General features: G+C 39.8%; 1 protein-coding gene across 3 annotated transcripts in view; it reads left to right on the top strand.

Moving 5' to 3' along the window:
* Window positions 1-27,788, top strand: part of PFKP (phosphofructokinase, platelet) — a 93,910-nt gene that overhangs the window by 42,431 nt on the left and 23,691 nt on the right. For 2 of the 3 annotated variants that reach the window (XM_075922711.1, XM_075922710.1), the window contains exons 5-16: window positions 74-239; window positions 1,886-1,930; window positions 2,036-2,144; window positions 4,027-4,122; window positions 7,434-7,526; window positions 11,172-11,297; window positions 11,913-11,977; window positions 15,116-15,185; window positions 21,579-21,725; window positions 23,355-23,425; window positions 24,530-24,617; window positions 25,546-25,698. In XM_075922711.1, the coding sequence (XP_075778826.1) occupies window positions 74-239; window positions 1,886-1,930; window positions 2,036-2,144; window positions 4,027-4,122; window positions 7,434-7,526; window positions 11,172-11,297; window positions 11,913-11,977; window positions 15,116-15,185; window positions 21,579-21,725; window positions 23,355-23,425; window positions 24,530-24,617; window positions 25,546-25,698 (1,229 nt within the window). The remainder of the gene's footprint in view (window positions 1-73; window positions 240-1,885; window positions 1,931-2,035; window positions 2,145-4,026; window positions 4,123-7,433; window positions 7,527-11,171; window positions 11,298-11,912; window positions 11,978-15,115; window positions 15,186-21,578; window positions 21,726-23,354; window positions 23,426-24,529; window positions 24,618-25,545; window positions 25,699-27,788) is intronic. The other variant, XM_075922709.1, reaches the window with a different exon arrangement.

Raw genomic sequence — 27,788 nt, 5'->3', positions numbered from 1 at the left:
TACAGTCTGATTTTGCTTCATCTCATGTGGCTGACTATTGTTAAGAGATGGTTTTATGGCTATTTCTCTGCAGGCAAGATTGAAGAAGAAGCTGTTAAAAAATATGCTTATCTCAACATTGTTGGGATGGTTGGATCCATAGATAATGACTTCTGTGGCACTGATATGACGATTGGTACTGACTCGGCCTTGCACAGAATCATTGAAGTCGTGGATGCTATTATGACCACTGCTCAAAGGTAACAGGATCTATGGGGGGATACTTGAGATTTTAAAATTACAGGTAGATATTAAGTTTCCCCGAGTGTTAAAATCATTTTTATGACTTAGGTGAATACTTAATGCATATGAACTAATGCAGTCTAAAATTCTTAGACTTCGTAGACCCATTACTGCATTGCTAGCAAAAGTTAAACCCTTATCTCTTGATTTGCTTTGTGTTTGTGGGAGGGAATTAGGGTGACGACGGTCTGACAGATGGAGCACAGAGGGACTGGGAGCATTTTGTATCTGTGTTTTGTAAATGTAATCCTATTATTTTGTTAACTGGATTGAATTGTGGAAATGTATGTTTGTATACTTTATTTTTATTGTGACTTCCTAATTCAAATATGGATGATGATGATAATGAAAGAAAGAGTCTTATAACTTTGGGGAGAATGCAATGTAATCTGGGTGATGATTGTCCGATGGTGATCTCCATCCTAAAATGCAGCAATACCTTATTTCATCCTGGGATTTTCACGATCACAGGATACCAGTCAGGCAGCACTCTGTTCCAAAATCAGTGGAGCTATGAGATCAGAACAGATGTCTGTCCATAAGGGAAAGCAATGACTATGCAAGCATGAGCAAGAGTTAAACTCAGATCTCCAGAGGCAAAAAATGGATACGTTGATCCAGTTTCCATTTGTCTATCACCTTACTATATTCATCATCACAAACTTTAAGAGTGAAAGTCCCTCTTATACAGAGCAGCATAAGCCCTCCTGTGCACTAGTTACTTCCCTTGTCAGCATGGAGGACTCGTGGAGATGCTCTGCACAGGGATGTTATTCACCTTAAGGAAACTGGAACTCTGGAAAAGACTTTCCTGAACTTGTGAGAAAAGATACATAGTTACAGGTTAGCTATGTTGTCACTTTGCTATTTCTTGCATCATCAGACTTGTGCAATGGTATGTAAAATAACAGACAAGTTCCAGAAAGCAAAAGTATACAAAATTTAGCCAGAGAGTCATGTGCACTAAAGCTGGGCTTTTTTTTTTTTTTTAAAGTATCTCATACTTATGCATTGATATTCAATGCCACAGAAATATATTTGGGGGAAAAATTGATGCACTTCAGTTTTAAGCTTAATAAATAAAGAAATGACCATACTGGTTTTACAATGTCAGGTAATCAATATAATTATTAAAAGACTAAAGGCTAGTCTTTGAAGTGACACTATGAATGAGGGATTAAATATTCTTTCACTTTTATTACTTATTTGTATGCAAATTTTCTCTTACAACAACCCCATTTTTTAGAACAGCACCACAATAAAATCTGGCTTGAATGTACAGTGGGTGAAAAATAATTAAAGAAGTATTTTTTGCCTTGAATTGTAACTTTAGACCACTTCTCCAGTCACTCCTTGTAGTCATCAGTCATTCTATATATTCCTTACTAACCACAGGCTGCATATATATAACATCTTCTGGCTGTGAAAAGTTTTAAAGAGGGTACAGCATTGAGTGCTCTAGGATTAGTTTCTCCCCTTCTGGGCTTACTAGGTTTTTCTTAGTGTCAGGGACTGACCACAACCCCTTTTGACTTCTTCAATGTGATTTGGATTAGGTTTTTCAATAACAATAGTAGTGTTGATCTCTCTTGTTATTTTATAGCCATCAAAGGACCTTTGTCCTAGAAGTTATGGGAAGACACTGTGGGTATGTACTGTTTTCACCAGTTTGTGTCTAGTCAAATATAATTAAAAAAACTATAAGATTTGAACTTTAATTGTCTTATTTATATATCTTAATGTGTCTTACTAGGTATCTAGCTCTTGTTAGTGCATTAGCTTGTGGTGCGGATTGGGTATTTATTCCGGAATACCCCCCAGAAGAAGGATGGGAGGATCAGATGTGTGTTAAGCTTTGTGAGGTAATCTGTTTTGAATCTTGAACATTCTGTATTCCATGGGATGCTCGCATCTGAAAAGAGGTGCCTAGCAACAAATAATGTATGTCTGCATAGCAATGTTATTTTGGAATAACATCAGTTATTCCAAAATAACAGAGCGCAACTACATAACAAGCTATTATTTTGAAAAATAATGTAGAGATTCAGGACTTCTTTCTCTGACTCCTGTAACCCTCATTTCATGAGGAATAAGGGAAATTGGAGGAAGAGTGTTCTTTCTTTGACTTCCTGCTGTGTAGACAGCATCAAAAGCTGAATTAAGCTATTTTGACTTCAGCTACGCAATTTACATGGCTGAAGTTGCATATCTTAATTTGACTTTTGTCCTGCTGTGCAGTCATACCCATACAGCCCAGTAGGATTTAATCACATTTTTGCTATTGATTTCAGTGATAGAATTATTTGGTCCTAAATGCCTCTATTCCTAGATACAAAATTGGTATCCACAGCCATACTGACATCTGCAAAAATAATTTGTGGATATCCGTATCCACAACTGTAGATATAAAGCAGATATCCACAAATTTGCAGGGTTCTAGATTAAAAATTTGCATCTGCATTTGTATCTGCAAAAACGAGCTGCAGATATCCACATCCACAGATATCAGTTGATGCAGAGACCTACAGATACAAGGTAGATACCTGCATATTTTCCAGACTCAATCCATGCATTCTCCAGATGTTTGGACCACAGGGAGATTTCCTCTAGGGCTGCAGTAGGTACCTCGAACATAGCCATAATGGATCTGTTTTCTGGTTTGTCGTCTTTATCCTTGGTATGTTATGTAGAACATTTCATTCTACCCCTGGAAACTTTTATATGTGTATTATTTCAAAGAGCTAAAAGCAGAATTATGTGAGTACTTTCAAATATGTAGTAATGCATGCTATTAGCATGCAAAATGCATACACTAAAAAAGTAAGTTAGTATTCTCATCTCTTTGAATTCACCCACTTAGGCAGCAGAACATTTTTAAAGGGAAACATTTTGAGTAATTAACTTGTTTGTTTGCTGATACCAGACACATATGAGGCAGATTAACTCTGAAATCTTGAAAGGAAAGATAAAACTGCTTCTGCCACAAGGCTTGCAAAATTTAAGAATGAAAAATACCAGCATTAGTATATTAATAGTAATAACAATCTAATTTCTGTTGGTCTTCTAGTGTATGTTTTACTTTTTGTGAAACTATTTGGGAGTGAAGGATCTCCAGGATATGGAACAATGTTGAGATTTATGCCCCGTACAGCACAGCACAGCACAGCACACTTTGACCACACTAAGTTAATAACAGGAAAATATAGTAGAATCTCAGAGTAACGAACTGACCAGTGAACGCATTGGAACTCAAAGTGTGTAATTAGGTAGCAGTAGACAAAACAACAACAACATCAGTGCAATATTATGTTAAATGTAATCTACAAAATAAAAGGAAGAGTTAACAAGTTTGGCAAGGTAAAGAAACTGTTTCTTTGCTTGCTTCATTTAAATTAAGATGATTAAAAGCAGCATATTTCTTCTGCGTAGTAAATTGTCAAAGTTGTATTAAGTTGATATTCAGCTATACACTTTTGAAAGAACAACCATAATGTTTTATTCAGAGTTACAAACAACCTCCGTTTCTGATGTGTTCCCATAACTCTGAGATCCGACTGTAGCTAGATGGCTTTCTTTCCTTTTTCATTGGATTAATTGAACTATAAATATTTTTGGTAAATTATTCAAAGGAAAAGATTCTAGTCACTGGTCTGTAATACATACTAGTTTGTTTTCAAAACTCTTTTTGTAGTGGTGTATCTTGTTTCAGGCCCTTTTTCAATATCCAATGTTTTCTTCTCATAGAACCGTGCACGAAAAAAAAGGCTGAATATTATAATTGTGGCAGAAGGTGCCATTGATTGTCATAACGAAGCTATCACTTCAGAAAAGGTTAAGGATGTAAGTATCGAACCTCTTTATAGTTCCCTTTCTACTGTTAAAATTAGAATTTCCATAGGCATTCAGGTAAAATAGACTCTTAGGAGGAGCTGTTGCTAGTTGCCTTTTTATGCTTGTCCTTGATAGACTTAATTCAGAGTCCAATGAGGAAAATGAGAATCTTTCTGTTGGTTTCAATGGACTTTACATTGGAACATATTTCTTGTTATGTTAAAGGATAGTCAATGAAGTGCTGTTTTTACAGACTTGATATCTAGGACATCTGCTTCAATCTGTCTCAGAGAATTAATTATTATATGATGGTATTTGGAAAAATTAAGTTTCTTGGGGTTGTAATGATGCCCTTATCAAAATTTCTTTCTATATGTTAAAAAAAAAGTTTTCCTGCAGGACTACAGAGTGACGTCATCATGACACTCTGCATCCTGACTGCCTCCACCCTTTCTCCCTCCCTCCTCCCTGCCCATTGCCCAGTGCTTAGCTGTCGTGAGGGGACCCCAGGAGGCCCTAGAGCAGCCCCCTTCCCACCTCCCTGGTGCTCTGGAGCGGGGAGGGGGAGAGGAGGGCCGGGCCAAGCTGCAAGCCGCATTTACTCTCCTCTCCTCCCCTCCCTTCCCTGGTTCTCTGTGGGGAGGGGAGGAACAAAGCTGTGAGCCATGCAGCCCAAGAACAATGCAGCCTTTCCCCTTTCCGGTGGTCTGGGTAGCGGCTGAAGTCATGAGCTGCATGGCTGCAGGAGCCATTTGGCCTTTATCCTTCCCCTCCTCCCCAGTATTGGGGGGGGGGGGGAAGAAGCCACATGCCGCGTGGCCTATATGCTCCTTTCCTCCCTGTGCTCGAGGAATCCTCCCTCTCTCCGAGACCTCCCCATCTCTGGTGATCCAAAGAGGCGGGAGCTGTGCCCCTCACTGCACCCCAGTGCTCTCACATACCCCTAGTTCTGGGGTAGAACCAGGCCAGCTATGCCCTGGCCCCGCACCTTGGCAGCCGGGGAGAGGGAAGGGGCTGGGAGGAAAAGAGCAGGGGCGGCCTTGGGGTTGGTGGTATAGAGGGGAAGAGCCAGGGCTGGTGGGTGGGGGGAAAGGGGCAGTGGGTACAAGAGCAAGATCTTGGGGTGAAAGAGCAGGGATGGGGGGGATAAGAGCTGGGGCAGCCTCGGTCTCTCCCTGGGGCAGAGGAGAGCTGTGACCTCGCTCCCCTTCTGCCCTGCAGCCAGAGGGATAGAGATGGGTCAGCCTCGGTCTGATGAAACACCCCTGTGGCTGGAGGAAGAGAACTGGGCCTCGCCTCCACCCAGCCCAGCTTCCTTAGTGGCTGGGAGAAGGGATAGCTGGGGCTAGCCTCGGAGGCGCCTGGTGTCCAGAGGGAGCGTGCCGGGGCAGTCGAGGGCTGCCATGCCTCGAGTTGGCCTGCCTTGGTGGCCGGGGCTGGGAGAGCTGAAAGTGCCTACCCCCAGAGGTGTGTCTCCCCCTAGTACCAGTAAAGGAAACATTTGGGGAAATCACACCGAGGCTCAGGGTTAAATGAGAAATGAAAATGGTTGGAAATGACTCTTTTTGGAAACAGGTTTTGAAACACAACGATTGACAGGCTGGTGTGGGGAAACTTGAGCTGAAGATCCTATGCTTCACCTGTTCCCTCCATGGCTGTCAGTCTGGCACTTTTCAGGAGCACTCTCATAATGGAATAATCCTTGATTTATTAATACAGAATTGTAAAACTGCAAATTATTTCCACTGATTAGAGTGCTTTAGTAAAAGTGTGGGAAATAGTTGTTACTCATCTTGTTATTTACAGAGGAAAATACTACTTGCTTATTACCCAGACTTTGGCCTGCTAAAATTCCTAGGAAGCTGAAAATAACAAGAATGTGACTCTTGCGGAGAATGAGTGAGGTGTCCATACATCTCATTACCAGCCTTGTAGAAGAGGGGAAAATGGAGAGTACTTATTTCTGTTTGCTTACCTCCTCATCTTACATAGGTTGAACCTCTGAAAACCAGTACTCTCCAGTCTGGCAACATCTGTGGTCCAGCAGGACCATGAATGCTTCTGGACAGAGAGCCTGGGAGCCTAATGATAGGAGGCCAAGCAGCCCGGCTGGGAGCAGTGGGACTGGGAGTCCCCGCAAAAGTACCAGGGCCAGGCCGGATAACCCCAGCAGCATGGGGCTGGAGGAAGGAGAACCCTGACAGCCCGCAGTAGAGCCAGGGGTACCTGGCTGCCCATGGCAACATGGGGCCAGGGAACCGCGGAAGCACAGGGCTGGGACCTGAAGAACCTGCAACACCCATGGCAGGCCAATGGCAGCAGGGCAGACAGCCTGGCTGGGCAGGGTGAGAGTGGGAGGGGGTGGGGAGAGGCAGCAGGGTGGGAATAGAGGGGGCCAAAGGCAGAGGGCCATGTGACTCGGGGCTGGTGGCAGGGAACACCTCCCCTGGTCTGGAAAAGTCTCATTCAGGACTGATCAGTTCTGACATTTCCAGACCAGGGAGGTCCAACCTGTACTGGAGCAGAGGAGATTCTGACAAATGATCCTATTTTAATGAGCCTGAACTTGACCTTTACTGATGAATAAATGCACCAGAAAGAAAATGTAGTTAGAGGCAGGAAATGACTACATATGTTTTTCTTTTTTGTCTATTTATGTACTTTTTTCAGTTAAAATAAAATCATTCTCTGTGATCTTCCCTAATAAAAACATCAGGCTATTAAGCTGCACAAGTTTTACTGTTACTGAGAGAGATAAAAATCAACATGTAATTTGGCAGAGCCTATCATTTCTGGTACAAATTGTTATACCTCCTTTTTGTTCATGGACATTAGCCAAAGACAGTGAATCAGAAAATCTGTGTAAGACTAAACGCCTCCACAGGGGGTGTAATTGCACAGTTACTCCAAGATATTTAGACTGTATCTTTATAAGATGGCTATAAAGAAACCCTATTGCAGTAGACTATTTTTTCCAGACTTCTAATTGTGATGTTTGACTTTTTTATAAGGACATCATATATTTTTTGTTTTTCTAAGTGGTCATTTGTTACTAAATGAATGGCATCAGTAGGCTTCTCTCTAATTAAAGCATTGTAGGCAAAACAACTTCTTTACCATTATTAAATTGCACAATCCTTCCTTCAGAGTGGGAGTCTGGAGATTAGTATTCCTAACCTAGCTGTAAAGAGACTTAAGTAAATTCCTTAGTTGTGTCACCACTGTTGATGCTTACAGTATTCCCATTGTGTGCATTATGAAACTGCTGTAGTGATGCTGATACTTTCTATTTCTCACTTACACTTTGAAATTCTTTGCAGCTTGTGGTTCAGCAGCTGGGATTTGACACTCGTGTTACCATTCTGGGTCATGTTCAAAGAGGAGGCACTCCTTCAGCCTTTGATAGAATTTTGGTGAGTGAACCTCTGATGATGCCTGCAAACCCTGGAAGAGTGCATGGTGCAACAATAGCAGCAGCATGCTTCCACTTCTGCATACCTTTTCATTCAAACATTTTGAATTGTTTACAAAAACCCATTAATTCCCTCAGTTCTTTTGTAAAGTAACCAACTGTAATTATTGTCCCCAACTCAAGCAATAGAGAAGTAACGTGCTTTATCCAAAGGAGGTGTCAGCAATGTTTGGCATGCAGCCCATCAGAGTAATCTGCTGGTGGGAGGTGAGGCAGTTTGTTAGAGTGTTTGCAGGCACAGCCCCCTGCAATTCCCATGGCTGCAGTTCACCGTTCCTGGCCAATGGGAGTTGTGAGAAGCTGCACAGTTCTCAAGGGCATGCTAGCCGCAGTTTCCCACTGCTCCCATTGGCTGGGAAAGGCAAGCCATGGCCACTGGGAGCTGGGGAGAGTGTGTGTGCCTCCGAATGCTCAATGTAAACAACATATCTTGCAGCCCACCAGCAGATGGGCTGTGTGCCAGAGGTTGTTGACCCCTGATCCAAGGCTTCATAAAGAGACTGTCATAAAGCCAGATTTGCCTGTTAGTAACTCCTGGCACCTAATTCCTTGCTGGTTCCATTGCTGCTCTCTGTAGGAGGGCAGTTTAATCCACAATTTGACAATCACATCAAGTCCAAAATCATTCCACTGAAATCAATATTTATGCACATAAGTGCTTTCTAACTAGGGGCCATCTTCTAGTTCAGTGGTCTTCAACCTTTTTACGTCCAAGTTCACTTTTTAAAAGTCAGAACAAGCCAAGATCTACCGCCCCATCCTTCCCCTAAAACCCCACCCACGCCTTGACACCCCACCCTCTGTTCTCCTCCTCTCTATCACTTGCCATTCCCAGCCCTTATACACACTCAGGGTTTGGCTACACTGCCACTTTTTTTTCCGATTCTGTCTAGACTGGGCCAAATGTCCGAAAAACTCCTTATTTTGGAAGCCCCCTTATTCCTCATGGAACGAGGAATACAGGGATTACCGAAAGAGCATGTTTGCTGTTCTGCTAAAAAAAAAAGCAGAAGAACAAATGCATCTCTGGTCACAGAACAGTTTTTCCGGGATACCTCTGGAATCCCGGAAAAACTCGTGCAGTCTAGCCATACCCTCATTGGGTTGAGACAGGATGTATGCGCTCTGGGGTGGGAATGAGGGGTGTGGGTGTGGGAAGGGGGTGAGAGGTTCACGGTCTGGGAGGGAATTTTGATTCAGGAGGAGGTGGAGAAGGGGATGCTGGCTCAGGGAGAGGGCTCCAGGATAGGGAGTTTTGGGGTGAGGGGTACTGAGCAAGCCACATGCTTGTGGATGTGAGGGTGCAGGAGTTGGGTTAGAGGGGCTCAGGGCAGGGAGGTTGTGAGTAAGATGGGCAGTGTATGGATGGTGCAGATTTGCAGGTGTGTGGATGGTGCAGGAGTGTTGTGGCAAAAGACTGAGGATGTGGGGCTGCAGAAGTTTGGGGATGTGAGACGCTCAGGATAGGGGGTTCCAGTGTATAATAGGCTCAGATCTAGGGTCCGGGGGTGGGGGGGTATACGAGTGTTATAATGCTGCCGCCAGATGGGGGCTTGGCCCCATTTGGGGATTTGTTGGCCAGGCTTCATTTTTAAATAAAATATTATGTCAAACACAAAAAGTTTCAGCATTGTCTTTATTTATGAGAAGGGCAGGGAATCTGTTTTGAGTCGGGGTCACTGACCCACAGAAAAGTCAGTTGGAGCCATACAAGTGAGATGCAAAAAAATAACTCCTCCAACCCCCCCCCCCCCCCCCCCACTAATGTGGCCCCAACTGTGGTGGTAGGAGCAGAGGACATGGTACTGGGGAAGGGTGCTAGTGGGTGCTGGGGCGGGGGACAGGGTGCCAGTGGGGGGCAGGGGACAGAGTGCCAGTGGGTTCTGTGGCAGGGGACAGGGTGCCAATGGGGACAAAGGTCAGGAGACAGGGTGCCAGTGGGTTCTGCTGCAGGGGACAGGGAAGCCCCAGCGTGTCTCCTCTGGGGACCCCTCCCCCCTGTAGAGGAGGGAAGCCCGGGTGTGCGCCTCTTCATGGGACTTCTAACCTCTCCTCCCCCTCCCCTGTGTGGAGAAAGGAAGCCCCGGCCTGCACCTCCTCTGGGGACTCCTACCTACTCCCACGCAGAGAGTACCCGGCACACCACAGACCTGCTTTGTGGTTCGGCGCCGGTTGTTTGGGGGAAGGGGAGCAGCTTGTGCACTTCCTCAAACCCTGGAAGTGGCGCGCTGCTGCTGGACTTCCAACCACCCTGCAGGAAGTTGGCACTACCTCCCCCATTGCTGGAGGTAGGTAGTGGCGCTTCTTCAGGGTGAGGGGAAATGGGGGGGTCCCGAACACCTCACAATTGACTGGTCAGGGCTTCCCGATCAACCAGTCAATCGTGATCGATGGGTTAGTGACCACGGTTCTAGTTTATTATTATAGACATCACTGTAAGTAGACCAAAATAACCTTGGAAGTTACACACAAATAGGGTATGTCTACGTGGAACGAGGAGTAACGGTAGTTCGGAATAGGCACCCTAGTCCGAACTACCTAGTTCGAGCCCCGTGTAGCCGCGCTACACGGGGTTCGAAGCAGCGGGGATTTAAAAATGGCGGCTCCCCGCTTATGCTAATGAAGCCCGGGAAATTCAAATCCCGGGCTTCATTAGCAAGTGCGGTATGCATACATTACCCTCCTAGTTCGAACTAGGAGGGTAGTGTAGACATACCCATATGGATTAGTACATCAATATATAAAGTACCTAGAATTGGAGTGATATCGTGTAATGCCTTGTATCCACTAGAAAGTGTTTGCAGTTATAGCTATACCAGCACAGCCACGTGGACGTACTCGCCTAGCATAGACACAGTTTATATAGTAAAAAAAATTGTTTTAGCTAGTAGGGATGTGAATGTTTAACTGGTTAACTGATAAGCCTCACTATTAACGGGTGAGGCTTACTCATTCCAGTTAACCCATCGGGGCTGGAGCAGCTGTGGTTAGGGGGTTAGCTGCTCCAGCCCTGCAGGGCCTGCCACAGGCAGGGGGCACTCTAGTATATAAATGTCAGAAAAATAATCACATACCAAAGTAGTATTCCTTTATACTGTAGTTTATACTGTACATCTATTTTTAGACTGCTTCTGCTACTCATCCTTGCAGTGCTGTATATCAGTCACCAACTTAAATTAATGAAAGGTATAGTTTGTGGATTTGCAGAGAGCGTGCATGTATCCATGCAGAGTTACTGCTGATAGGTGTTGCACGTAGGGATCATATAAGTAGGTAGATAGATTTAAAAAAGAATAACCTTCTTTGTAATGTACTTAATAATCATATTTACTAGTAATCCTATTTCCTTTAGAAGAGCTCTGATCAAAACCTGGCTATACAGTGTTCTTTACAAGCCAGCTGTGAGAGTAGTCTTAACTTGTCTTTTGGGTCGCACTACAGTAAACATAACCAGCTGTGATCACAGTTATCAAGAAGTTTTAATAATGTAAAGAGAGATCTTGGGTACTTTTCTGTTTCTGTGGTGTTTCTGAGGGTCCCCCCAAACACACAGACATCTCTTTTTCTCTCTCTTTTTTATTTTCAGGCAAGCCGTATGGGTGTGGAAGCTGTACTGGCCCTTCTAGAGGCTACACCAGATACTCCTGCTTGTGTTGTGTCCTTGTCTGGGAACCAGGCTGTCCGTCTGCCTTTAATGGAGTGTGTGCAGATGGTGAGTTCCGGGAGAAGAGCCAATTTACACTTATTCATTAACTGTAGCGAAGTGTTCTAACAATCAGTGGTCTGTTATTAGATATAACATGTGAATGGGACACTTAACTTGTGTTTAGTACTAATGACCTCTTATGTCTCTGCTGTGTATAATTACTATGCATTTGTGTTAGTGACAATCACTGTTAAATGCAGTCCAACAAAGAAATATTGCTGCTTTTTTCAGATTTGGAAACCAGTATTGTTTTTCAGTTTCATCTGAATCTTTCATTTTGCACCCTGTCTCTTTGATTACAAAATCTCCATTATAGCCTGTTTGAATAAATCTGATTTCGTCCTCCAAACTTATTCAGCGTTTATCCCCATTTAAATAAAATTCTCCTTCTGTGGCTGTTTTAGATGCCAATCTTCTCTCTCCCACCCTCAAACCACCTTGTCCTTTGCAGAATTGGTTTAAAAAAGTACAAAAATGCCAGCGTGTTACAGGTCATGATATACAACAAATCAAGCATCAGTTTCTAAATTCAGTATTACAAATAGCAGTGCTGTTTCAGAAAAGAGCCATTTACAGTGCAGTCTTTAATTTACTAACCTATTCTTTTCATTAATTTTTAAGACTCAAGAAGTACAGAAAGCAATGGATGAAAGAAAGTTTTGTGAGGCTGTGAGACTTCGTGGAAGGTACCCATAAAATTGAGCCCATCTATCTGCTTTAAGAGAGAATGAATTACTTTGCCTTTTTGTTGATGAACTTGGGCCTGGGGAAGCTCAAACATTACTATCCACTCTCCTTTCTCCAGCACCTCAGCTTAACACATTGCTGAAGCACAGGCCATAATTCAATCTTGACAAGATTTTTCAGAAAACATTTCAGAGTTAAGCATTGGGGCTGTAGTATGTAAAACCCTGATAAACTGATGGTAATAGTCCCTAGTCAGTTTCAAAGAGAGAGTACCATATATTCTTAGTTCGCACACCTTTAATGCACACAAAACACTCTGTCAACAGGGTAAAATGTTATAGATAGATTTGGGATTACTATGAAAAACTTCTAACTAAAAGCGTTGAGACAGTGAATCTGCTGGATTCCTTATACAGACTTTCCCTCTTTTCTTCCTGTTACAAACTTTCAAAAGTAAGACTTCATCCTAACATTTTCTGCTCATTCGCACACACATTAAAACTCATGCTGTTCTGATCTCCTGTCAGGGATTGTTCGGCTGGCTTTATGGTGTGACCATAGTAAGTTGTGTGTATCACGTGAACTCTTCAGAGCGTGAGAAAGGGCAGCATCTCAATCCTTTCAAACACTTCAGAACCCTGTCAGCAAACAAACTATCCAGGAATCCTCAGTTAGCAAGAGGGCAGCCCTCAGCTGACTCCTCCTCTTAGCAGTTGTATTCAAATTAAAGTGGCACCAGAGATTGAGACTCTGTCCTTATGGGAGACTCATTGCTTGATCCTGTGTCAATCAGCCACTGAGTCCATAAGCTTATCTTTAACTCTGCACCGGCAGAGGGAGTTTCAGAGGAGTAACCTAGAAAGTACAGTAATAAAAGTTTATATTCCTATAATTTTCAGACACAAGAAACAATAATTAGCTGCAGTTTGCTTTAAGACTCAACATGGTCTTTGATCCTGATATTTAAGTCTAGAGTCAGGAAGGAATGAATCAACAGGGATTGCCTTGAGACGATTGATAGAGCTAGTGACTGAAAGTTTGCTTATGTATAAAATTTTGAATCAAATATGTGGTGTACTAGGGTAGGCAGGCCTAGCAAAGGTAGTTGGTTGTTTTAATACAGTAGCATTAGATTACTGTGAAAAGAGTGTAACTCTATTAAGGATTTGTGAAAGGACAGGTTGAACCTCTTTAATTTGGTGATCTCTGGTCTAGCAACATCCATGATCTGGCATGATTTTAGTTAGCAGAATGTCTACTTATCATGGGTGTGGTCAAGTTAACCGGGGTTCCATACAGTTTGTTTGTAGCCACCAGTACTGGCTTGCTATGTCCTGTGCTGATATTTAGATCAAATTTACCCCTAAATGTTGTTTGAGAGCACAGTAAGCAATGGAAGTGTTAGTAATGCTTCTAGACAATGCTGGTGGTCTGGCCTCCTGTGATCTGGCAAATTCTCTGGTTTGGCACTGGTCAGGTTCCCAAGGATATAGGACTAGAGAGATTTAACCTATATGGGAGAAACAAATTGTTTAATAACAATATACATCCTTACCTATCTGTAATACTACTTTGCCTGTTTTATAGGGATTAGTGACATTCTCAGTGTTATTTTATTTTCACAGATCTAGATTTTTATCTTTCCAGTTTTTACATTATTTATTTCATATGGATGTAAGGTTCCTTCTCCTCCCCTTTCCCAAAAAATCCTATTATTTCTGTTAAATGTCTGAATTTGGAAAATTACTGTGATTTTGATTCAAGTATGTTTTCCTTATGTAAGTTAGTATATTCAGTTGTAAATTTATATACAGTAAAGATAAGCACATTAGGGAATAAAATAAGTTATTACCCTTAACATTTTTCAATGACTTTATAAATAAATAACATTACCAGTATGCTACTCCAGTGTACTACATAGGTGTTCCCTAAGTTCTATTAGGTTCCAGTAGTTGCCAAGATAACATTGTAAAGTTCTGGGCTTTGTAACTTTAATTTCCTGTCTTTGTTATTTTTTACTCTGTAGTTCAACAATATTTCCCTTTTGGCCTGAGTGACTATTCAGAGTTTGGGGCCCCCTGAGTGTTCCAGTTGGGAATAGAGATTGATAGTAGAAAGGTATTTCCCCGATGCAGTTTGGTTACTTATAAAGAATGTATTTGCTCTTGTGTCTCTGAATGCAGATAGAATCAAATAGCTGAAAACAGCTTCTTTTGCTCACAGCATCAAAAGCGCTTTTGTCAGCCTGCATCTCTAACCCCAAAACTTCTACTCGGATTTCTTCCAGGGTCAGGCATGGTGCTTTCAGCTGCTCCTTTGGGCTGTATCTCTCTGAAAGCAATACTCAGCAAAAGCTCTTGGGAAGGTTAAGACATTCCTTTTGTCTTTGGTGGGGCTTATGTTTATTGAAGGGTGAATTCATACCTATTAGTCTCCATCCCTTGACAAAATTTCACCCAGCTCAGAAGAATAACTTCTGTTGAAGAAAGTGCATCTCCGAAACTAAAATCCTTAGTTTCCTTTTCTCTTCCACAGATAAGAAGTGGTCATTGCTTAGTTAATGGCACCTATTGAACCAGTTTAATTGCTGTAAGTTCGTATCTGGCCATTCAGTTTTTGTGAGGCAAAACTTGCGCTCTCGTTCATGTTCGTTAGGAGTAAGAGTGAAGCTTCCTATTGCAAATGTCTTGTAGAAAATACAGTAGTGTTTGGCTTTGAATTTTCTCATCTATGGTCTGACAGTTAAGTCTGGCTATCGTGCTGCTTTCTAACTACTCATGTTCAGGCTAAAAATAAGCAGTAGGAGAATGGTCCTCCTTCCATCACTAAATGAATCACTTCTGATTGTAAAAAAATGTATATGACCTTGTATGTGCTTTTAGCAAGGATCTTGTCTGATACTAGCAGGTAGTAAGACCTATAATAATAACTCTTTTCATCTTTATAAATCACCTCTGTGAAATCAGAGCTCCAGTGTCTATAATGTGTGTGACTTTGGGATGCAAAGTGCCAAATTTAGCAACTTGTTAATATTTATTTGGATAGGTAGATCGATTGATCCTTATTGGTCACAAAAACACATTTTCTTTCAAAGAATTTAAAAATTACATAATGAAAACATTATTTTTCCTTTTTAGGAGCTTTGAAAACAACCTGAACACCTACAAATTATTGTCTCACAGAAGACCAGATGCAGAACTTCCAAAGGCAAGTTATATCGTTTAAATAATTAAATGAGCCATTTTTGGTTTTCTGTTTAATGTGCAGAATAATTTTGGTCTGGAGTATTTTAGGAAATAAATCTTGACATATTTTTCAGTTTGGAATTTAACAACTGTTTGCTAAAAATAATCGTATACTGTATTTGGTGTAATTAGAATAAAAACTTTAATAAAACAGGCTTGGTAAGATACACTTTGACTTTAATCTTAAAATTGGTATAGAGTAACAGTCTTTTAAAGCTAAGAAATACTCTTCTTAGGAAATTCCTTTCTAAGACCCGTATCTATCATGGGTATGTCTGTGGCATCGGTTGCTGTATATCTATACTCACATTTAAAAGACTTTAAAGGGAGGGTCACTGGGTAGGATTCCTCATCTTTCTGTCCAATGAGCAAAACACTTTTTGAGATCTCAGTGTGCATGGCTAGAAGATTAGAGGGTGGAGTCAGGGATTAATACTGTATATGCTATGTGCCTGGGCAGGGTGAAGAGGACCTGGCTCCATGCTCCTGGAAGGGGCAAGGCCAAGTGCAGAGGGGCTGGTCTGAGGGCAGCCACCCACAGCGCTGCTTAGAGTGTGCCCTCCCCTTAGTGCTGCCTGGAACACACAGCATGACACTCTAGCTTGGTGCTTCTGTGGCAATTTAAGTGGTAGCAACTGGTGCCCTGAGCCCTGTGAATCACCAGGCCCCAAGTTCTGGGCTTCTATTACCCTTAAAGGAGTGGGTAGTAGTGTATGTAAGCTACTCAGTGTGGAGTTCTGTCTCCCTGTAGTGGTAGCTGGGCCACAGAGGTTGAGCCTTCTACAGCCTCAGCTAACAGCTGAGACTTTGTGCTCAGGCAGTAGTGGGTTCTGGGGCTTAGTATTACAAATGCACCTGCAGACCTCCAAACAATGACATCATGTCCTGGGGCCAAGGAAGGAACTCTTCATAGATGCCTTTAGATCTTCAGAATGTGGTCCAGGGTTCTCCATGAATCCTAGAGCTCTGTATCATTAGTTGGTTGTGCCTTCTCTGTAATATTTACAAGCCTTTCCTCTGCTTAGATTTTCTGTCAGATTTGCTCTGCAGCGTCAGAGCTATGGAAACACATTTAATTTTCTCTCCGCATGAAAGGAGTGATTTGTAGTTCTGCTTCCTTTCTTTTCTTCTTCCACTGAATTGGGTTTAGTTAGCTTGTTAGATTTTTCTTCTGGGAAAGCTATGTATTTTATTTTTAAGTTTGAACACAAGTCTCTATTTCATAAAAAGAAAATTCCAAACTTTCCATAGTCTTTGGAACAATGGAATTGCTAGAGTAAATACTTTCTGGCTTAGATTTATTGCCATGGTCAGCTACTGGCTAAGAGTTTAAGCACGCAGATAGGTAGGTAGGTAGATAGATATGAACTGAGAAAGTATAACACTATGCAGACAGATAAAACCAGCAAGAGCTTATGTTCTAAAGGAAATCAGGCAATGAAGGGAAAAATAGGAAGTAGAGACAATTTTAAAACTAGAAACAAAATGGCAGGAAAAAAAGCATGTCAGAGGAATCTTTAGGCATAAAAGCCAGTATTTTCAAAAACAGGAGCCTAAATTAGGTTTCAGAAAGCATATTCAGATGCTTAAATGAGCAGCCTGATTTTCAAGAGTTCCAAGCACTTAGCAGAAACTGATGGATGATCAGCACAGCAGTTTTGAAAACAAACAAACAAACAAAAAAACCAACAAAAACCAGGCCATTTATTTAAGTACCGAAATATTGGAGTTTAGTTTCTGACTAATACATATTTTTAAAAAGTCTTGGCTGTGTATGGCATTTATGAATGTTGTAGGTTGGCCTGTAGTTGTTAACACCTGTTAAGATTTGATTAAACAAAAGATTTTTATTTTTATTTTGTTTTGTAAGTGTTAAGAGATTTTGGATTTAAATTCTTCAGGTGCTCAGCAGTTAAAAAAATATTCAAAAAACTGCTTTTTGCTAAAGATGAAAAAATGTAACTGTTAATGTACTATATCATGAGTTTATATAATTGTCATTGTCTAAAAGCGAACACACATATAAAACCAGTCAAACTTACTGGAAAGAAAAAAGATGAGAACAGAGAGGACTGGAAGAAACTATTTTCTTAGCTTTAGTGGCCTATTATAGAAATTAAAATAACTAAAAAAAAAATAGTAAAACAATAATTCTCAACTCATATAAATCAGGTAAGGGATTCGACCATAGTATTCTACTCCAAAATAAAGATCGAAGTTTCTTGTGAAGACTTTGTTTCTTGAGTAACTTAACAAGTTTCAAGTATTATTTGTGAAGAGAACTCTTGCATTGTAGGATTGTAGATACTATCTCATTACAATTGTTAGATTGTTAATTGGCAGAAAATGTCTAACCAGTAGTCTGTTACTTTAAAATCTCTCTGTTCTCTTTAACAGGATGATCTCTCATGTAGTGTACGTAATTACTTGCACAGTGGTTAACCTTAGATGGCTCAATAACCATTTGTAAATGACTATGTTTCACTTTTGCATGAAATTTAATTTGCCTTTTTTTAAATTTTACACTTGTGCTCAACGGCTGGATGGTAGAATTTTCAAGGAGCCATGCTTTGGTTTTGCCACAACGTTATTTATATCAAGTCTTTTCTATTGTCACCCTCCCGAATTTCAGTATGTGTGCAATAACTCTAAAATGAAAATTAAATTGACTTCCATGAAATGCAGATTTCATAATTTACTGATAAACCATTTTCTCTGTAGAAACTTTTAATGCCTATTCTGTAATCACATGGTTATCCTAAACCATACCATGTGTATTTATAGTAGGTTATAAAAGACAGAATGCCGGATTCTGCAAATTTAAGAATATTCTCTCCCTCCTCATGAGTAAGGGGAAACAATGCTGAAAATGATCATTTCAAAATTTAACATTTCAAGAGCCACACCCATTCCATTTTGAATAGATACAATATTATGTACGATTTACCAATCCTACGTAGGCTTAGTCATTTGTCAAATTGAATGTCTCTTTGAATGTAGCAGAAGAGGTCGTCAGGTCAGTGGAGAATAAAAGCAAAGAGCATAATATCTGTAGATGTCTGAATTACTTACCACAGTACTATCATAGTTTAATAATTTACTGACATTTCTTAGTTCTGGGATCAAACAAGTGTCTGCCAGGTAGTTTTGTGGTCTAGGGTTGATGATTTCTTCAGTCCATTTATTATTAGATCAATTCAAGAAAAAATGATCTTTTTGTTGGTGTCCAGGAAAGTCAGATAATAATCTTAAGTATCACAATGCAAAATTCTGGCAACGGGGCAACAGAAGTATCCAGATGTTATTCACCATCAGCCATATATAAGCAAAAAACATTTAACATTTCAAGAGCCAAAGCCATTCCATTTTTAATAGCTACAATATTATGTAAGATTTACCAATCCTATTTAGGCTTAGTCATTAGGCAAATTAAATATCCCTTTGAAGGCACCAGAAGAAAATAAAATATCAAATATCAATACAAAACTTTTCATAAATTACTTAACATATAATCCTTTAGGACAGACAGGGGGCATTATGTTGTTTTAAATATGACTTCATTGTAATTTTAACAGCCCAAATACAATATTTTGTTAGAAATTCTTAATACATAAAAGCATATACATGCATTTACATACTTGTATATATATGGCCCTGACCCAACAAAGTCTTGCCTACTTCTTGCAGAGTCAAAAGTCATATAGAGTCAGCTGTAGTACTTAAGTGCTTCGCTGGCTACGATCCTAAGTGTGCAGCAGCACTGCGTTCATTCTGGTACTGGAGAATGAGACTCTTCACTACAGGCCTACACAGTCTGGCATGCACTATCACTCTGTGTGGCACAGGAAGTAATATAGCCGTGCAATATTTGCATCAATACCATGCTTTTGGTTTAGTGACTGTTTGTGTTTTAAAATCTGTAATCTTTGGAAAACAACCAAAATATGTGTTCTCTTTTGGGATTGAAAATGAAGAGTTTCCTCCTCGATTAGGCCACAGCAATGCCAGTATCTGGGCAGAGCATTTTAATGCATGTCATTTTAATGTGGAGGTGCTGCTGAATGTGATTAACAAATCGCTTAAAGCTCAATGAATGCTGCTACACAGCCTCAGACTACTTTGCATTTTGCTTCTGCTGTTCACTAGCACTTGAATGCTTCACTCTTACTAAATATAACATAGTTTAACTTCTCCAGAAGGTAAGCCATGCAAACTTTTAGTTCTATTCTTAAGATTTTTTTGCTTGTATTAATTTAAACTGGTGTAATATGAAATCAGATTCCATGTATTATAAATATAGACTTACTTCTTTCATATGAAAGTAATGGGCTGTATTCTTAGCAGGTGTAAATCAACATGGCTTCATGGAATTCAATGGAGCCACATTGGATTTATACTGTCTGAAGGGTTGGCCCAACATCTAATAGTTATAATTAGGCTGCGCGTTAATGCCTGCGATTAATGCAGAGCACAATTAACGCATTAATTTTTTTAATCCATTAATTCCAAGTGTTTTTGCAGTCCTGCCCCTTTGAAACACCACGGCCGGGTTTAAAAGGGGTAACGCTGCACTGAGCTGGGGGTCAGCTGGGGAGTCCAGCTGATCAGGAGCTCCTATGGCCGCTGCCCCTTCGAAATGTTGAGGCAGCATGTCAATGGGGCAGCTCAAAGCAGAGCTTGGGATCAGTGGGGGACTCCATCTGATTACGGGCTCCACGGTGCTGTCCCTTTTAAATGCTGCAGCCGCGTTTCAAAGGGGCAGCGCTGCACGGAGCCAGGGTCACCTGGGGACTCAAGCTGATCCCAGGTTCCCATGGTATGCCCCTTTTAAACACTGTAGAGGCAGCGGAACTAGGAGGTCGGGGTCAGCTGGAATCTTATTCTTGTTTAACAGTGCGATTAATCACAATGATTTTTTTTTAATCGCGTGATTAATCACGATTAATTTTTTTAATTGCTTGACAGGCCTAGTTATAATGTAAAGATTTTATTTTAGTACAACTTTGAGGAAAATAACCAGTGGTTAATTTGGAAAGAACATGCCTCTGTTTCAGGTACTGCTTATTGTACCTTGAGTTTAGTAGAGTTCTGTGAATCATGGTTATAATTAGTCTACAAGATGTTTTGCTGATTTTTTTACTCAGTAGCTTGACTTTTTTTTACCCTGAGAAGACTCATTTGGGTTTGTCATTTCCTTTAATGTGTACAATAGAACTCAAAGCATAGAGTTGTTTTTTTTTAGGAAAATATCTGTGGACCAGACAATGTTCTTGGTTACACCAATGTGAAGTAAAAGTGTCTCCACTGCAGAAAATAATGTTTGCTGTTCCAAAACTGGTTTGAGGTCAGAATCAAACCCCATATATCTGACCTATAACTAAAAAAAATCTTACAACAGTATTGTGTGTATTCGGTTACCTAAAATGTATTGAATGTGCTTTTTTTTAAATCCATCTACAAACAATTGTTTGACACATCCAAGGTAAAATTCATAATTAAGTTATGTAAAGAAGGACTTTGATATTGATAAGAACATGTGCACAGAATGTAAGTTACCTGAGAATATTCTGTTTCTTTTATTATTGTGGGCCTTGTTTTAAGAGCCTTTTTTCTCCTACATCTCTCTGTTCTTTGCTCTAATCTTTAGTGAAGTCAAAATCTGTGTATTATATTGTAGCCTTGTGCCATGGAAATCACTCCAGTATCTCAGTATCATTATCCTGACTTCACTGTAGAATTTAAAACAGAGACTTTGAGCTCTGAAACGACTAAAGCCCTTTACCTAAATACATTTAATTCCAGTATTTAGGAAACATTACATACCCAAAAGTAGTTCAAGTTGTCTAAATCTAACTTATAAACCATTGTCTCACTGTGAAAGTCTCTTTTAAGTGACCATTGTTATAGTATCTTGCCCATAAGGTTTTGGCAGGCATTTTAATTTAAAGCTGTTGTCTTTTCTGCTCCATGAGTCAGCTGATAGCACCTGCTTAGTGGTTATGTCACTAGACCAAAACATGTCCCTTCCCACTCTTTGCCTTGCCAGCTCTGGGTATCTTTTGTTCCAGAGTTCTGCACAGATATGACACCACATGGATAACTGAGTTTTTTCTGTCATTTTTTGACCCTACTGGGAAGAAAATACATGACCTTGAGTGATATGATCTTCAGGTCAAATGAAGCTTTTTGTTAAAATTGTCTAAGAAAAAAATTAGAAATGCTAGATCTTTTGTTCCTTTTCTGATAGTTTTGTGTGTCTTTTTTTTACTATATAGCTGCTATGTAACATTAGAGTATCTGTCAGTTGTTTAATTAGTGTACATTCTGTCTAACAATTGTTTTCTTTCTTTTGCAGACTAATTTTAATGTGGCAGTTTTAAATGTAGGTGCCCCAGCAGCTGGGATGAACGCTGCTGTCCGATCTGCAGTAAGAGTTGGCATAACTGAAGGTCACAACATGTTTGCTGTTATTGATGGATTTGAAGGCTTTTCTAGAGGCCAGGTTAGTATGAAATTACTGCATTTAAAGTACGGTAGCTCGTCTTTATTTTTTACCTATTTGTCATTTATCAAATGGAAGTAACAAAATGATTGTGAGGCCATTGAGGGAACTCAGTTCACAGGGATTTTTAAATTTAACTGCTTATATATACACACACCTAGTTAATTCAGATTGGAGCTAATTACTTTATTGCCAACAAAAATTGATAAATACATAGATTATGTCACAAGTACATTTACTATTGCTAAGCACTAGTTATAGAGACTGAGCATGTCTTGATGCAATATTTGGGTACTAAACACCAACAGAATTTCGGTACAGCCCAGACCTAGGCAATTCAATTATGAATTAATATTTTGTTTGAGATTATTACATTGTTAAGCACCAGCAATGTGTGTAGCACTGTGCTGAACACAAAAATAGAGAAGAGTCTCGTTCTTGAGCGGTATACTCTCAGAGGAGTGGCTCTCTTGTTTGAGGATGCACAATTTATGCCAGCTATTGAAATTTGGGCACAGGTTGGATCTCTGTCTCTTTGTAAGAACTATTGAAGCAGGCAGAGGCTCAGCCTACTTAATTTTGTGCCTGCAGTTATTGTTGCACTCATAACTTTTAAAGATGTAGGATATGTCTACAAAAAAAGCAGTCCATTATAAAATGTACCTTTAAGAACATCCTGATTTAGGTTAATCCAGTCTGAATTATTTTGTCTCTTGGATACCTTGGATGAGAAATTCTCTGTAGAAGAGTTTCATTGCTTCTGCACAGAGGATAGCTTTAATGTGACCTTAGCAGGATGCTGAGTATTTGGCACACTGCCTACATTGTAGTAGCCATTGGAGTATGAAGCATCTGGAGATAAGTACACAGGGTACGTAACAATGAGATAACTGACAAATCATTGAATCGGTTGTCATGTTTCTACCTTATTGTCATATATACCCCTTCGGTAGCATGTACTACACTATACAGCAGCCAAGTCACTTGTGACAGGATGTATTTTTGAAACCCTGGAGAACTTCTCTTTAGGGCAGACAGGTCGTGTCTGGTTTTTTTTTTTTTTTTCCAGAAAATGGGGATAGGTTAGTCGTCATGATACTTCCCTTCCTCCATGTCAAAAGCAATACATCAGCTAATCTTGAGAAGATAGATTCAGTGTTTGTCAGATTCTACTGCCTAGCTCGGCCAGGGGATGGTAGGGAAGTGTCAGGTCACAGCAGAGTGAAAATTGTTCCTTCTCTTGAGTGTGTGAAGAACCAAGCTTGGGACTGGTTTGGATTCTTGCATTACACTGTCACTAAAGGTGAGGGGAAGACATGAAATAGGAAAATGACGAAAGATAAGAGTTGAGGGAAAAGATGGGGGCAAGATTCATAGAGGAAGAAGAAACAAATAGTGTGGAATTAAGGATGGGGATAAAGAGAGGGGTAAAATTTCAAGGGAGATTAAATTAACCTCTTAAAACTGAGCTGTGGGATTTTTTTCCCTGTCTCATTTGTAGCAGCTCCCATAGTTCTCAATCAACATCTGTTCTGAAAGCTTTACATTAAGCTGCATCATTGCATGACCAAAAATACAGCATTTGGAAAATTACTTAAGAGAACCTCCTCTTTTTCATTTTATTTGTAGATAAAGGAAATCAGCTGGGGAGATGTTGGAGGATGGACTGGCCAAGGAGGGTCACTTCTTGGCACAAAACGGTAATGTCATAATTTTGGCTTTAGTCACTTTATGCAAGTAGAAGAAACAGGGGCCAAAACAAGCATTCTTGAGCTCCAAGTGCTGTCTTTACAGTCTATTTATGCATTGAAGCTTCTTTTTTCTTTTCAGAATGTACTTGGTCTGTTCTCTTTCAAATTCAGGATGTTCAAATTCAGCATTTTGTGGTACTAATGTGTTCCCATCAGAGGAGACAGAATTAAAATAGTTCCTCTTCTCATAAGTTGTGTGCTCTAGCCCTCTAATTTTTGTTGCCCTCCGCTGGACTCTACAATGTGCCTACATCCTTGGAATTGGACACAATACTCCAGAATTGGATGCAATACTCCAGATGTAGCATCATCAGTGATGAATAAAGGGGAGTAATCGCTTCCCTAGATATGCTGGTGATGCTCCTACTAATGCACCCCAATATGCCATTAGCCTTCTTGGCTACAAGGGCACACTGTTGAGTCATATGCAGCTCTTCTTGGGTTTTTTTTGCTCTTCTTAGTTTAAAAGAAGAGAGGGAAAAGACCTACTAAAGACATAAAATTGAGTTTCTATAAGATTTGGGATGGATTTCCCATAAAAGCCATTCCTGGTTTCCTTTGTTCCTGGCTGCAATTGTATCATGTAACCACCGTAATATAGGTGATACTCAGAAGAAGAAAAAATGTCTGTGCATAAGGCTGTGTCTATACTACAAGTTAGGGGTGTGATTCCGCTGCTCAAATACATACACTGGGCTAGATTGAGTATAAATAGCAAAGTAGCTCAGGAGTAGAAGAAGTGAGTAGTTCAGGGGAAGCTTGGCTTGGGCACACCAAATACAAACCTGCCTGAAACAAGTGAGTGCCTCCACTACCACTGCTCATGCTACCAAAGCTACACTGCTATTTATATGCACACTAAGCTATTGTGAGCAAGTGTGATTATTGGTGCACGAGCATGGGAATCACCTTAGCCTATGTCAAGTGTATAAAATGCAGAACATTTCACTGTCTTCTGACAGTGTAACAATCATCTTATCAAAATGAACAGGTATTGTGGGTAATATCCATAGATTTTTTTTACCCCTCTCATTTTGATTTAAATATTTTTAGTACCCTCCCTGCAAAATATTTGGAGAAGATTGCTGACCAGATGCGTGCTAATAACATCAACGCTCTTATGGTTATTGGTGGATTTGAGGTACATTACTTAGTCATTCTGTTAACATGTTATCTGGAGTGGAATTGAAACATACACTCATTTTTAAGCATCAAAATATTTTCTTTTGCTTGCAACTAAAATTTTGCATATGATGCATTTTGACATATGGAACCAGAGCGAGGGCTTTTGAGATAAGACATTTTGAGATGATCCATGTCTCTAGAGCTTTGGTATCCAGGATAGTTACTTTTTTTTTCTTAATCAAATGTAAGACAGCAAGATAAAACACATTTTCAAAGAGCCTAAGTGACTTAGGAGTCTCCAATGAGACTAAGAAATGTAGACATCTTTGAAAATCTCTATAGTAATTTTTAAATTAATAAATAATAAAAACTGCACTATGGCTTATTGTTTAAGCCACTCCAGTTCACATGTTGATTTCATTCTGATACATTTTATTTTCTGTAAATAATTAGAAATGCATTTTTATTTTTTGAAAGGATTTTAGTCTTTTCACCAAAACAGCTTTTACTTTATATAGGCCTTGATTCAAGAAAGCATTTCTTTTCATCAAAGTGTATAAACAAACATACTTAAAATTAAGCACATGTTAAGTGCCTTCCTGAATGTGGATGGACTTATGCTCATGCATAAGTACTTTGCTGAATCAGGTCCATAGTGATGAGATTGCTGGGCACTTAAATGAAAATAACTGTAATATTAAGATGTATAGGAATCTATCTGTATAGTAATTTTTTTGTATTAGAGCATTATGCATGTATATGCTATATATCTTACTGTTTTTGTTTATGTATTTTTGTTAGATTTTAGTGGTTCCTTATTATCCCAATCTGTGATGTGTGCTGTGGTAAAAATGGCTCTCCCTTTGGCCTCATCCCTGTTATTATTCCACCCTTGTCCTCTTTATGTCCCTCTTAATTGTTTACACCATGCCTGTGCCCAACAGGCCTACCTGGGACTTTTGGAATTGTCAGCTGCCCGTGAGAAATATGAGGAGTTCTGTGTTCCAATGGTTATGGTTCCTGCAACTGTATCCAACAATGTACCGGGTTCAGATTTCAGCATTGGTGCAGATACTGCTCTGAACACTATAACTGATGTAAGTCTGTTCAAGTGTGCATGCTTACTAACAAAGCATTCAAGTTAATGCTGATTGAATTGGCTAGCAATGGATATTTTATAGACCAGAACACCGGAAACATAATTTGCAAAATGGTTTGGTGCCTGCATCCAAATATTACTAAACTGAAACATTTTGGTACTTAGCTTTCTCTTACCTCCAGAAGTTTCAACCATTTTCACATAAACTGTATAGAAAAACTCCATTTTCATTTTTCACATTTTTGGATTTTGGAAAGTAATAAAATGAGACAAACTAGTGAGCTAATATATTTTATTGAACCAACTATTGTTGGTGAGAGACTCAATTTTTAGGCTATTCAGGACTTGAAGAACAGCTTGTTGCTCACACCAGTATAAAGTTGGTGCAATTCAGGATATCATCGCACAACTCTTGTTTATCTAATATCCTGGGCCTGACATGGCTACAACACTGTATACACATAAATGGTTTTTGTTGCAAACATATATGGAGGGGAGGGGAGAGGAAGATAGGGGAGTGAAAAAAGTGCCATCATCAAGCCCAAAGTAAAAAATAGTGATAATTTACAAGTGTAGAATGGAAAATCCCTTCCCTACATCAGACATTAGAGTATCCAGTTTCAGTAAAAAATACCAGGACATCCTTATTTATTACAAAGATTAGGGTTTATTTTTGGCTATTTCCCCAATAAGTAGTTATTTTACTAATGCTCTACTTTGCATCACTTCTCTGCAAAAGATTCAAGGAGATTTCCATACCTGGGCAATTCTTTTTATGTGACAAATCTGATAAACTGCTATAGCTTCAGGTGTCAGTAGAGGAGATTTTGGAACAAGTTGATAAACACTAATAAATCTTTGGAACTAGATTTTATTCACCCAAGAGTTCTGAAAGATATCAGATGTGACATTGTCGAACTAACAACTGTGGTATGTGACATATCACTTAAACCAGTGTGGTGTTAGGTGGCTGTTTGTTTTAAACCTGCTGCCTATTGATTTCATTTGGTGACCCCTAGTTCTTACACTGTGGGAATAAGTAAATAACTTTTCCTTATTCACTTTTTCCACACCACTCGTGATTTTATAGACCTCTATCATATCCCCTCTTAGTCTCCTCTTTTCTAAACTGAAAAGTCCAAGTCTTTTTAATCTCTCTTCATATGAGACCCTAATAATTTTTGTTGCCCTTTTCTGAACCTTTTCCAATGCCAATATATCTTTTTTGAGAGAAAGTGACCACCACATCTGTACACAATATTCAAGATGTGGGCGTACCATGGTTTTATATAGAGGCAATAAGATATTTTCTGTTTATTCTCTATCCCGTTTTAAATAATTCCTAACATTCTATTTTCTTTTTTACTGCCTCTGCACAGTGAGTGGATGTTTTCAGAGAACTATCCACGACTCCAAGATCTCTTTCTTGAGTAGGTGTAGTTAAATTAGTCCCCATCCTATTGTATGTATAGTTGTTGTTATGGTTTCTAATGTGCTTTACTTTACATTTAGCTACATTAAATTTCATTTGTCATTTTATTGCCCAATAAGTTAGTTTCGTGAGATATTTTTGAAGCTCTTCACAGTCTGCTTTGGTCTTAACTATCTTGAGCTGTTTGGTATCATCTGCAAATTTTGCCACCTCACTGTTTACCCCTCCTTCTAGATCATTTATAAATAAATTGAATAGGATTGGTCCCAGAACAGACCCTTGGAGGATCCCACTAGTTACTCTCTCCACTCTGAAAACTTAACCATTTATTCCTACCCTTTGTTTCCTGTCTTTTAACCAGTTATCAATCCGTGAGAGGACCTTCCCTCTTATCCCATGACAGCTTACTTTACTTCAGAGCTTTTGGTGAGGGACCCTGTCAAAAGCTTTCTGGAAATCTAAGTATACTATATCCACTGGATCCCTCTTGTCCACATGTCTGTTGACCCCCCTCAAAGAACTCTAGTAGATTAATAAGGCATGATTTCCCTTTACAGAAACCATGTTGACTGTCCCGTAACAAATTGTATTAATCTCTGTGTGTGATAATTTTTCTTCTTTACTATAGAACTAATTTGCCTGGTACTGACTTTAGA

Source organism: Pelodiscus sinensis, chromosome 2 (assembly GCF_049634645.1).
Source record: "Pelodiscus sinensis isolate JC-2024 chromosome 2, ASM4963464v1, whole genome shotgun sequence".
Classification (NCBI taxonomy): Eukaryota; Metazoa; Chordata; order Testudines; family Trionychidae; genus Pelodiscus; species Pelodiscus sinensis.
Note: the sequence above shows the minus strand (reverse complement) of the source record. Positions and strands in the feature narration are given on the sequence as shown.